Source organism: Haemaphysalis longicornis, unplaced genomic scaffold (genome assembly GCF_048455015.1).
Source record: "Haemaphysalis longicornis isolate Haplotype H1 unplaced genomic scaffold, Haemaphysalis longicornis Haplotype H1 scaffold_8, whole genome shotgun sequence".
Lineage (NCBI taxonomy): Eukaryota > Metazoa > Arthropoda > Arachnida > Ixodida > Ixodidae > Haemaphysalis > Haemaphysalis longicornis.
Window position 1 is genome coordinate 173,758,428 of NW_027526445.1, and position 13,550 is coordinate 173,771,977.

Genomic DNA, 13,550 nt, shown 5'->3' on the forward strand with positions numbered 1-13,550 from the left:
CAGGTATGGTCCTTCTTGTTCCACGCATCGTCGTGCACACCAGGACACCTCGTGGGGCTCAGGCGGCGAGGTTTGGGTTCCGCACGCATCCGATGTAGAGGATGGCCTTTCGCTGCCTCTCGACCACCATGAACATGAAGGGCTGGTTCACCTCGAACGTGGCCAGGTCGGTGCGCTCGTGCAGCCGTAGCCTCGGAACGTGCAGGTCCAGCCGCACGGGCTCCTCGTCCGTCACCTCGAGCCGCGAACGGCACAGGAACTCGTGCACGCACAGGTCCTTCTCGTCTGCGTCGAATGAGGCAATGCGGCACATTATCGACGACCGAATCCACAAGCAGCTGAAAAGGCTGTAGCCGAAGAAGAAATCCAGCTGCCCCATCGCATCACCTCGACTCCGGGGAGGGAATCTTTAGAAGGAAACGAGGGAGCGGACAGAGCTGCGCGAGAACTTGCAAACCGCCCAGCACACAGTCCTGACTCCTTAGAACCCCTTCCCAAATCTTTTATTTATTTATTTATTTATTATAACACTGATACTCGGTACTCTATTCAATCTCGTCATGTCAAAAATTGCCAGGCAACTCCGACAAATTCCCAACATTCAAAGTACAACATATGCCGACGACATTACGATTTGGATTGACCCCCGTAAGACAGACCTGACCCAACAGCAAGTGCAGGTACATATTCAAACTGCACTCGAAACTCTCGCCGACGCCCTCCAACCCACTGGGATGCAGCCTTCACCTGACAAAAGCACATACATGGTGTTTGGTGGCACACCGCAACAGAAGGACGCCTATACTTTTCAGTTTGTACGATCGCTCCTTAAGCCGTCCCCCGAAAAGTGGGTTAAAGTTCTTGGCATCCCTGTCCCTGAGGATGGCGGCTGCAGTGCGTGGCTTGAACAAATCAAGAAAGCATGGCACCAACAGCTTCACATAATCAAACGCATAAGCAACCGGTTAGGAGGGGCTACAACGGAGACACTCAAACTGTTGACCCATGGCTGTCCTCACGAGCAATGTGACATATGGGGCAGTATGCTTCGACTTCACTAAGGCTCAGTTGCAGCAGCTGGAGGTGCTACATCGGGAGAGCCTTCGAGTCATCACTTGCCTTCCCAAACATGCCAAACTCGAGGAGCTCTACAAGCACGCTCAACTCCCCCCTCTCACAGAAATCATCCGAACCCGCCAGGAAGGCCATGACTTCCGACGAGCATCCACTCTCGCCGGCCGTGCGCTGCTCGCGCTACTGCCACAATGCGCGGCACCACAACATCCCATCCCTTTGCCGCTTCCACCATGGGACGACTTCATCGTCGTTAACCCAAAGCCACTCCCAGTCACCGGTCCTACGCTTCGCCACTCCAACAAACACAGACGCACATCTGAAATGACCGAGCGGTTTCCACATAGCGCTGTTTATACCGACGCCACTTGGGACCCCACCACGAATACTGCCGGATTAGCGGCCATTCACTCAACATTTCAAGCCGCCTGTCAACAAGAATATCCAACAGCGCCATCGTCTACCCACCTCCAACTCGAAGCGATACTACTGGCTGTCCGACAACTTCAAATTTCTCACTGGCCTACCAACCAGCCTCATGCAACTATCTTCACAGCCAGCCAGGAGGCATTCCGCGCATTGCGCCGGGTGCCATATCAGAATTCTCTCTGTGCGTCCATCAAGATGCTTGCCCGAAGGCTACATTGTACAACAGGACTACAAATTCGGATAGACTGGGTGCCAGGGCACTGCGTTAACTCCACCAAGGAGGCCGCGCGCGCCCTGGCGAGCGATGTTCTTTCCACCCGCTCCCACCCAGTTTTGCCTCATCACGACCCCAACTTGGACCCCTTTGAAGCCCGTGCCACCTACCAGCGATGTGCTAGAGCTCGACTCCGCAGCCACATCCCTGCCAATGACTACCCGTTACCTACAGGACTGCCTCGTGGCCTTCAGGTTCTGACCCACAAGGCTCGTGCTAGGGCGGCGCTTACAGAGGACATCCTTTTCAAGTGGCGTTCTTACATACCAAAAAAAGGGCGGCCACCCGTTCTCCCCTGCGCTACCGCAAGCAATTACCTCCGCCGGCCATGACACCACCCACGTGCGTCACGTGCTCTTTAGGAGCCACACCGACCATTGAACATATCCTTTGGACGTGTCCGGGTCTGCACGCGGAGCGCCGGTCTTGCAAACACAGCAGCGTTACGTGTTTGACGGACTGGCTCTACCCACCCGCAGCCACAGCCAAGCAGGTGTTTGCCTCCTTGTGGGACTTCGCTCTCGCTACTGGCGTTCATCTGAGAATGTAAAGTTTTCCCGAACTGACACCACCCTCCCCACCCGCCCCCACATAGGCCGAGTCGCCATCCTTGTGTCAATAAAGTTTCATTCATTTATTTATTTATTTATTTATTTATTTATTTATTTATTTATTTATTTATTTATTTATTTATTTATTTATTTATTTATTTATTTTATTTATTAAATACTGCGATCTTTGTTCAAGATCTTAGCAGGGTGGGAGAAACATAATTTACATGAGTATCTTTCGCGGCAAAACACACAAACACACAAACATACGCAAAATATACAGAAAACAGAAGACGCATCATGTGAGCAGGTGCGACTCGAAAGCAGATAGTGATTTTTCGGTTACCGCATTGTTAGAGAGGTTGTTCCAATCGACAATGGTTCTAGTGAAGTATGAGTACTTGAAGCAGTTGTTGCGTGGATTGAGTGGTGTGACTGTTAGCGTGTGTAGGCCATTGTATCGTAACCAGTTGAAAAGTGAAAGATGTTGGAGGTGGCAATAGCATACTGTCCAGTAACTATCCCGTAGGTTAGGAGAAATGATCGTGATCCAAAGAGATGTTCGAGCCTCTCTCCCCAGGCCTGACAGACGTCCGACGGCCACAGAAGCTCAGGTACTTGGACAGTTACAAAGCAGCACCTTCCCTAACAAAACAAGGTTATCCCAGATGTTTTTTTTAGAAAAATACGACAAGAAATGCAACAAGTGCGGAAAAAGAAATTCACGCATTTCCACGAAGTGAATCATGACGAGTGGGCGAAGCACTGGGAATCGTTTTTACCGTATCACCGGCATTGCCCACTCGCGCATGTAAATGAGTGACAACGCGTGTGTACACTATATACAATTCCAGTTCAACCCAATCCGATACAATTCAATTTAACTCAATCCAATCCAACCCATTTCAATCCAATCCAATCCAATCCAACCAAATCCATTTCAATCTAATCCAATCAAATGCTCCTCGCGCATGCGCAGCACTGTGTACACGGGCGCCAAGGCACGGACAAAGCGAGGTCCTATATAAGGTGCTTCGCACCTAAAAGCAAACCTGTTCATTGCAACCTGGGGCTGTCCCGTCATAATTCCCTCAGAACCCAACACCACAAACGCTCTCGAGCTGTGGGAGGCAGCTCTGACCAGCTCCAACCTTGGGCTTTAGAGGAATTTGGTTCTTCGAGCCTGGAGAGAAACGGAAGAGACAGGGGCCTTGGACGGAGGGACCCGCTAGCCAAATTTTAATCCCTCTTTCCGAAATAAATGTTGTTCTCTCGCTCTCTCGTATGTGAAAGGAAGAACTGAAGGAGGCGCATTGTGGAGGAACAGTTTCTAATGCAGCCAGGCAGCGACAGAGAAATCCACAATGCCGAGGAAGCACTGCAACAGTATACAGGAGCGTTACATCGAACATCATTGTGACGAAACAGCTTGCTTTGATAAAGACGAAGCGCGATTCGTACAATCGCTGAAAGCAGATTGCCAGATGGAAAGAAAAGTTCGAATGGGTAGTGAACAAGTACACGCACATGCCCATGACGCAGAATGCTTCCGTCAACAACATGGCCACGCCACGCGGTAATCACAGCGAGAGCACCCTGTCACCAATTTAGGGAAACGTTCTTGGAAGACGAATTCAGAAGCTCATGATACCGTCTGCGGCAGATTGTAGTTTCTGTCCGATGTCATGATAGCGGAGTCAAATCACTTCGACGCGCTGCGTGAACAATTTCGTGTCGATGTTGCGATGCTGTTACGCAACCCGGCTTCAGCGCTCGGGTGAACCACCAAAAAGCTGCTGCCGGTCTTCCCTCGTCGACCTTCCACGACCCGGCGTGTTCACAGTGGCGAACTATGCGGCTACTTGACAATACCTCTTTCAGCGACCTCGTGGCCCCTCAAGCGCCAACCGGCCAGCGGAGGTGCTGACAATAGCATTGCTTGGAGCCCCGCACTGCAAGCTTCGGCGGCATGCCCGCGCATCGTTGTCATGCCCTTTTCGTGGCATGTTTGGCGACGCTGGAGACGTCTTCAACGAGCCACTCGACGAATATTACGACAGAGGAATGCAAGACGTCTTCCCGGTAGTGCAACATCGCCAGGACAAGAGAGGGTTCCGACCCACGGCGGATTGCCACGGCGGGGGCAACCTATCGCTCACCTATAGGAGAGGAGCGGGTCTCTCGTGCGCGCGCGCGCGCACGTGTGTTTGTGCGTGTGGGCGCTACTATCAGTGCCATGAATTTTAAATGCAGAGCATTTCAGTAACTCACGATGTCACCCGCGTTGGCGTCCGTAGTCCGCACCGCACCCCTCCCTACTATATAAAAAATTCCCCCGCATTTCCCCGAGGGGGAGAATGTGAAAGTGCGAATGCACGGTTGTCGGCCCGCTTGCGGCGCTTGCGCTCGGCCCCCGCAGCCCACCGCCTCGCCGCCTTCTCTTCCATCTCTTCCATCGGGTTTGTAGTATCACGTGTACACCACGCAGTTATCAAGCCGCTATAACGCCGCTGAGTCGCCAACGCACGCCGCTGACGACGTAGTTTGAATGCGTTAAAGATATAAGGCGCGTCAACACTGATATCACCGTCGCGTCCGTGGCTTGATCGGTAGAGCGTCGCGCTGCGGCCGCAAAGTCCGCGGATCGAAACCTGGCGCCGGATCCCGTTTCTTTATAGAGGAGCACTGCGGACGCCGACGCCGCCGCCGGCGGTGGATGGTTTGGGGTCGCTTATAAAGTGTATTCACACTTAAAAAAAAGAAATACTATCCGGGGCCAGGTTTCGATCCCTCGACCCTGCGGGCGGAACGCAATATACATTGTGCTCTAACCACTGCGCCACAAAGCCAACACAGAATTGGAGGCTACGGACGCGCCTTATATCCTTGACTCATTCAAATTACTGCTGACGAGCGCTCTCTCATCAGCAGTTGCCACAAGTGCAACAGCATTAACGTAACGCAAACTACTTAACGTCATGCGCCCCCGGAAATGCTCTGCATTTGATCGTGCCCCTCGCGAGGGGGATGTTTCAATGCGTCTTCCTACTGGCCAGTACACTCGTCGCCATCTGTCGGATGTTGTGCGCACCCTTTGCGGCTGTTGGCGCGCGATTTGAAACGACATTTGCATATGATCAAACTGAAAGGCTCTCCAAGAAAAACAAATACCAGGGCCAGAGTTTCTGCAGTGGATGTAGTTTTTCTGATTGGTGCGTCCTGACGTCAGCCGAGAAAAAGAATGAAGGGGAACGGACCCAACGCGCCTAATTAATCTCTCGCGCGCAGGAGCGCACTGCCTGTTCTCTGATACCGAGATGTAAGTATTTGTATATAAAGTTTTCTTCTCCTTCAACTTCGCCATCATGACTACCCCGGCACTACGCCGACCTCGGCCCACATCGACCACGCTACCCTGGCTCGCAACATTCGATCCCCGATAAATGGGAAGAAACACAAGAACCAAAGAAAAGACACTGCATGCCATATAAAATGAATGTTGTAATTGCTCATCTCCCTCCATAATTTATTCACGCCTCGCTCAGATAGGACCAGGAACGACTGAGCGTTTCGCCTCAAGGTAACGCGTGTTGGTGATGCATACACGCCCGCAGAGTCGGCGCTGAATTCACACGCGCCAAGTGTAAGGGAGAAAGAAGAAAGGGAAGGTCTGGTCCTATCGCAGCTTGAACATGACGTGCTCCCTGCACTCACCGCAGTGCGCATGCGCTAAGTGTGAGGAGAGGAAACCTTGCGTACGAAGAACGGAGCCGGGAACCCGGCCGGTTGCCACCGTGCCGCCAGCGCAAGCGTCAAATTGTCAACGTTGGGCCAACCGTGGGACCCGTTCATTTTGCGAATCCAGATGGTCGCGTATAGCCTGTATTCAATAGCGAGGCACGCATGCAGGCAACCATGTGAGAACGCCGTCACTGGTTACGTTGGGCTCCGCGGGATGGCGGTACTTGTCCGTGCTAAGCGCATGACATGGGTTGGACATTCCAAGCTCTAGCCCGCCGAACGCAAAGTAATGCCTCGACTCCAATGTGAGTGCAATTAATAACACCTTTGTTGACACCACCGTTTAAAATCTGGTTGAAACGGAGCAGGCGGCGCACGCCGGTGTTATATTTTCCTTCGGCGTGCGGCCGCAGTGGCACAAGCCGCGCCATGTCCGTGGCGCTTCGGGCATGTCTGTGGTCATTTCAGTGTTGCTAAAAGAAGAAATTGATAGCTAAACTTTTTAATGAATACCCGCTATAGCGGCACGTGAAGTGTCACCTAATTGCGTACCCCAGTTCCCAAACACTTCATAATATCCGCGTGATTAACCACGTAATAAACACCGTGACCACCCCTTTTCAGCTCTGCTGGTCAACCATTTTCACAGGACGGTGTACGTGCCGAACCCTTTTAATTGCGGCCGTTTTTAATCGCACACTTCCCATCCACTACACACCACCCGTGGCGCTCACCCGATATTCCGGTCAGGTCGGCGTCGTCCTTGTTGAAGAGGTCGCGCACGCCCACGGCGGCCAGGTAGCGCGCCATGTTGACGTGCTCGTCGAGCGCAAACTTGGGCAGCGTGATGTCGAGCGGGTTGCGCGTGTAGCGCCTCTCGAAGTCCCTCACGTCGCGGGGCGTGATGTTGGCCTCGATGTAGGCCAGGTCGGACTGCCGGTCCGGCAGCAGGATGAGCAGCTGCAGCTGCTCCATCATGCACGGCAGCTCGAGCACGCGGCACGCCAGCCGCTCCACGTGGCAGTAGTTGCACACGCGCCGCGAGCACATGGTGGCCACCGTTACCTCGCCCTGCTCCAGGTAGAAGGGCATGGGCGCCGTGTAGATCTCGGAGAACTTCTCCTGCCACAGGCAGCGCAGGAAGGCCGTGCTCACCATGAGCACGCGCGTGGCAGGGCTCACGTCGGCCACGCTGGCGATGTACGCCATCTTGTGGCCCGTGACGCGCTGCAGCCACGCGTTGATCTCCTTCACGGCCAGCGCCGGGTCGCCCTGGAAGTTGACGATGCCCACCTGCGAGCACACAACAGCGCTCTCTGCATACGTGTCTGCACTCTTCAGAGATAGCGTCACTAAATAAAGGCTTTTAGAGTACCGGTACTCTGTTCTCTCATTGTTATGTGCCGCCAGGATTTTCAGTGGTCGATGGGCACCACGTGATATTTGTTTACATATTAGCACAGTCATTTTGTTTCTAGGCGCCTCTCTCTCTCTCCTCCTCCTCCTCTGATGATGATGATTTCTATGGGTTTTCCCTTTGTATCGGGGTGATGACATATCTTATCGAAAAGGACTAATATACCTATGTTTTACACTCTTGGTTTAATACTAGCGCTGCTTTGGGCAGGCACAAAAAGGTTATTAGGCACAAAATACTTTTTTTTATGTTACAGGTGGTAACTGTCTTAGGCAATATTCCCCTCTCTGTTGTTCGTCCGCAAGCATTCTAATCTTCTTTTCGTCCCCTCAACAGCCTTGAAGTTAACTTTCTCTCTCTCTCTCTTTCTCTTTCTCTCTTTCTGCTGCGCGGACGCTAGAGCGGCCGGTCACACTCTGCCCGCCACAACCGGCAGCGGTGTCGTTGGGAGAGATGGCAACACTGGTTCAAGCCAGAAACAAAATGGCCCCCAGACGCTTCCGGGTGCACGAAGTGGCGGTACTCTTTAGCGTAGCTTATTTAGTGCCTCTATTCAGAGCCGCGTGCACGCACCTGCGCGTAGAAGTCCCGGTGCATGGCCTCCTTGAAGGAGTCGGCGAGCTCGAGCGAGGTGGAGAGGTACATCTTGTTGGCGAGTCCCACGTGCTGCTCGGAAAGCTGGCCCAGCGTGCGCGCCATGGTGTCGAACTCGCGCAGCAGCTCTTCCTCCTTGGACACGCCCAGCGCCGTCAGGATCTGGTCGGCCGTGTCGCTGCGGGACCCCGCCAGGGCGCTCACCTGCGGTGCCTCACAAAGGGTCACCACCAGCTCTCCTGCAGCCGCCCCGGATGTGCGGAGAACGACGCGTTTCCGCTTTCCCTCTCCGCAAACCGGCGCCGCAGCGGTCGGGACGCGTATATGCGTTCCCTAGTCAGTACAGCCAGCCGTCACCTGAGCTTGCTTAGGGGTGTTATATCACGGCATAAACGTACCTAAAGCATACAAAACCACCCGAACTGAAATAAATAACAGCCAGAACGGACCTGCAATGGTTGAAAACCACGGTGTAGAAAAATATTCAACAGAAATAGCCGAAACCGGCCTTAAAGGGGCAAACCCGCAAAAACGCACAAGAAGCAGTGGCTGAAACCGACCAAAAAGGCAACAAAAATGCCCGAAATCCCATTTATAATGCATCAAGATGTCGTAAACAGATTATATGCGTGACAACAAATGTTAATATTCACATATGACAAACCCTTGAAACAGAAAAAAAAAGCGGTAATGGGTTTTGAACCCGGGTTAGGGTGTTCGCTTCGCAGGAGCGGCACACTACACCACGAGACCAAGCGGTTCTGTGCGATTAAATTGAGCGCCACATGCACGTGGACATAGCTTCAAACATGCCCCTAGATGGCGCCATGCGTCGCTTGGCGGCGGAAAACACACATGAAGGCTGCAGGGGCCGAATTCTCTAAAACGACGGGGCGTCGCTTTGAAACGACGGGGTAGCGCCATGCAAATGCATGTGTTCTGGGGTTGGGGCCGTCGCTTTTACTTTCCCTCATGGAGGGCGAGCCGCAGAAAAGCGCTGTGGCAAGGGCGCGAAGCGACAAGTGAAACGACGGGGGGCAGTGGGTGTCGCTTCGCGTCCTTGCCACAGCGCTTTTCTGCGGCTCACCCTCCATGAGGGAAAGTAAAAGCGACGGCCCCAACCCCAGAACACATGCATTTGCATGGCGCTACCCCGTCGTTTCAAAGCGACGCCCGTTTTTTAGAGAATTTGACCCCAGGACTGGTTTAGCAGAGGAAAAAGAAAACGCGTCCGGAATCGCGTCGTTCTCCGCCCATGTGTTTCGCCGTTTACTGTGTCATTTTATGTGTTGGGTTCTAAACGCACGGCTGAGGACGTGCATCGCATTGGTTCGTCGTAAGTACGCCGAAACAGGTGTGATTGTATCGGGTTAATTCGCACCTCGCAAGTTGCACTTACGCTGCTTGATGTGTCTGCAATTTGTTACACGTACTGTTCAAGTTTGATGGAAACGTTATGGCAAATCATGTGTTGCCAACTATGGGGTTAGCGCCTACCTTTTAGGTCTTCCTTTCGGGTGTTTCTCGGATCGCGTGGGTGATTGGCCGTAAGCGATTTTTATCAGGTGTAATTCCGCTCTAACTTTTCCCGCCAGATTTGAGGCTGTAAGCCAAATGGAGTCACGAAATGATAATATTATTTGCCCTTTTAACTGGTTTCATGAACTTCGGAAGCCGGAAGCGTTCGTACAGCTTCACACGATTTCCTCTTTCCTTTCGCACGGCCGAACATGCGGCGAGACTTCGTCGACACCATCTGTTTGAGCGCCAGTGGAGGCACAACTTGTAGGGGATTCCGCCGTCACGAATTTTGAAGACGGTAGTCTTTTTCGAGATCTCTAAAACTAAATTCTTTGTCTTTCGGCCTGTCTGTATGTCACTCGAACCAGATAGAAATGTTATTGGTGAGCCTTGTTGAAGAATAACACTTGCTGACCGGAGGAAGGGCATTGACACCACTGCCCCCGCATATGCGCGTTTTGTCACTACGTGTGTTGAGATAACATGCAAAGTCTTATTATGCACTGCTCCGCTTTTGATCTGCATTGACGCAGCCATAGCGTGAAGCTGTGGAGAAGGACATACTCGAGCATCCTAGTAGTTACTTTAGCCCACTTTGGCGTGTATATATAGCTAGCGGCCTGGCGCGCGTGATTTAGTGTGTTATTACCTGTATCCTACCCCCTTTTGCCACGAAGGAGCGAAGAAAAGCCATGTGGCTAACCAAGCTAAGAGGAACGTCGCCCGTGGCTGTGGCGGCGCCCACAACGGCAGGAGATTGCAGCGACAAATTTCCATTTGGTATACATATATGAAACTCGATGCCGCAAACAGGCGAGCCGTGAGAGCTTTGTGTGATGCGCTCACCAGGGCAAGGGCGAGACAAACACGTTGATGCACATTTGTTTATTTTTTTTTTGCTGCGGACTACTTCCGCAGCTTCTACGGTGTTGCACGCTATGTATGAAACGGAGGATGGCATGTATTATGAAAATTAGCAGTCGCTGAGCCCGGCTTTGCCAGGATATACATAGCGTGAGCTAAGGTTCAGCTGGTTATTTTTAGGTTTCCTGGTTGTCTAGGATTAGCTGATTATCATGCTTACTGCTGAAACGATTTCCAATCCAATCCAATCCAGTCCAATCCAATCCAATTCAATCCAGTCGCGGCGGCGGCGGCGGCTCCGGCGCGCCAGCTGTGCGCCGTGAGACGTCACTGCTCCTCGCGCATGCGCAGCATGGCTCTCCAGGAGCCATGCGAAACTGCTGAACCTTAGGCAAGTGTAGCTTACGCTACAAAACTCTGTGTCACAAACAGGCGTCCCGCGAGAGCTTTGTGTGATGGAGGGCGCACTGACCAGGGACACGGCGACGCCGAAGGGCGAGACGAAGACGTTGACGCGCTCGCGGGACAGGGCTCGGTACAGCTGCAGCGAGAAGTTCTGCAGCACGGGCGGCCGCCGTTGCCGCCGCGTGCCCCGGCCACGGGAGGAGGTGGAAAACAGCATGCTCCAGGAACGCCCGGGGCTGCTGCTGCTGCACAGAGGGCATCAAATCTTCTACATCCATGCACGGCTGTGCTTTCAGACAGCGACTACGAAATGAGATGCTGTAAGAGCAGTTTACACTGATCGCCCGTAATCGCCGTCTAAGGAGTTTTGCAGTGAAGCTGTGTGCGTGGCTAGGATCCAGCACATCGTCTCCGCGAACGATGAGCAACAAATTTCAGCTGCGCATGTACAGGGTGATCAAAGTTTAATCGACAGTTTTTTTTTTAAATTAGGCGCTTGAATTTCCGTGAAAATCACCTCTTCAGTGAGGTTAATCACCCAGGGGGACCCATAATTAGGTGGTAATTATTGATGTCGGTAGCCTGATTAACTAAAATTAAATAATGAACTGTTTAGTGGCTGCAGTAAGCAGGCATGTTTGTATTGGAAAGTTGGACGCAATCGTGTTTCCACGCAGTTTCATTTGGCAGAATTCATCTAGCGAATCTGTACTCCGAGATATCGAACTGCGAAGTTTATTTGCCGTTCGCATGATTACGCATGCTTGACAGCGAAGACCGGCGCAAAGCTCCTCCCTTTTGGGACGTGCCTGCTGTATACGGTGTTAGGTTTGAAAACTGGGTGGAGGCATAGGAAAAAATTTACACCATCATCCCGCGAGGGGAACCATGGGGTAGATGTAACGCATCGGGGGTTGCCGTTGCGTTTCCGTTATGTTAGCGATGTCAGCGTGTGGATTGCTGTTGTTGTGTATCCTATTTACGCAGCATGTTCACCCCCGATGTTTTTATTAATAATGTTTTTATTAATGTTTTTATTTAATAATGTTTTTATTAAAGAAAGTACAGAAATAGGTTACGTATCACCATTTTTATATACTGGTGTTATTTTTGCAATCTTAAGCAGGTCGGGGTATGCACCATCATAGAGTGTCTTATTAAATATTTTTTCTTCTGCATTACTTCAGCATTAAGTTTCAAAATTCGCGTGGTTATCCCATCGTATCCCGAAGCTTTGCCAGTAGACATAGCGTTTATAGTAGACATTATCTCTTCTGAAGTAATCTATAAAAAAAACACAAGAATTTCCAATGCTGGAAGGTAATCTGAAGCTGCTCAGAGGGGGTAGTTGCAATGCAAGATTGCGGCTATCTGACAAGCTGTACAAAAAAAGGTAATTATTCCAGTAAAGGACATAAGCGAAGCCTATTGGCGAAAGCAGGCCTGTTTTTAGACCGAAGCTGTTCATGGCTAGGGTTTCGTGGATTTTTCTTGCCCGTCAACAAATCCTTGGCGGAAAAGCAAACTTCATCGCGAACTCTCAGCAGAAAACGGCTGCAACTGTCGTTTTATTAAAACTTCTCCAAAAACAATTACATGACGATTGGCCGCTAAGAAGACTATCATTACTCTCCGTTTTATTAACTCGTTATAATTAGATACTTCACAGGGCAGTTGTAAAATGTTACGAAATTCATGGGCCCATACAGGAGGGGCATGGTTACAAAAAAACTGTTGCAACTATTCTTTCATCAAAACTTCCCCAACACATATTACACGACAATCGGTCCGTACCACGACTTTATTACCACGCGGAGCTTCATCTCCTCGTCGTATTTAGTTCACAGAGAACTTGTAAACTTGTGAATCGTAGTGGAATCCCCGTGGCAGCGTTTTTGGAGCTTCTCAGCTTCTACCTTCGGAGTACTCTTGTGGGGTTTCAAGATAAGGTCTACGTACAAAAGTCGGGAGTGTACATTGGGTCTAAGGTTGCTCCAGTCCTGAGCAACATTTTTCTGGGCAAGGTTGACTGTGATTTGCAGCTTGGTTTACAGAGCGTTGTCACCAAGGTTTTTCATTATGTGGACGATTTTTTGGTCCTGGGCTGCAACGTACGAATTGAGTCCTTCAAATGCGCTGTTCTTGATGCCTTCAAGGCGAAAGGTGAAGGTTTGAAGTTCACGGCTAAGGTTCCCGTTGACGGCACCTTGAAATTTCTTGACCTCGAGCTCCGGTTCTCGCAGCATCATACATGCTGGATGTAGGCGTCCCGTTCTAGCAAGCTCCTCGGAAACTTCGCTTCTTTTCATTCGAAGCTAGTTAAGAATGGCATGGCCCACATGTGCCTCAGATCCGCTGTCAAGATGTCCTGTTATCATTTTGCGCATCACAGCTTCAATGCGCAAATAATTCGGCTGGAGAACGCTGGCTTCCCTCTTTCCGTGCTCCAGGCAATCTGTCAGCGTCTTGTGAAGCAAATGAGAGGGTTCGCGCATCACATAATGAATGCCGACCAGAGTAAAAAAGTGGCCGTCATACCGTATGTATACATGCGCTGTCGCATCGCCTTAAGAAGACGGCTGACAGATTCGGGGTTAACTGCGGTGGTTTTCTCTGCCAGGAATAAGCTAGGTAGACTATGCAGAATGGTGAGCAACAGGCTTGATTCCCGAGACAGTGT

General features: G+C 51.3%; 1 protein-coding gene across 1 annotated transcript; it reads right to left on the minus strand.

The window, feature by feature from the left end:
- LOC144148591 (leukocyte elastase inhibitor-like) lies at nucleotides 1–13,116 on the minus strand. Its single transcript, XM_077680106.1, has 5 exons — nucleotides 12,986–13,116; nucleotides 10,938–11,115; nucleotides 8,060–8,284; nucleotides 6,804–7,362; nucleotides 1–285 (listed from the first exon to the last, which is right to left on the minus strand). Exons 1-5 carry the CDS (start codon nucleotides 13,114–13,116, stop codon nucleotides 59–61), a joined length of 1,320 nt encoding a protein of 439 aa, XP_077536232.1. The 3' UTR covers nucleotides 1–58.
- Nucleotides 13,117–13,550: the final 434 nt, after the last annotated feature.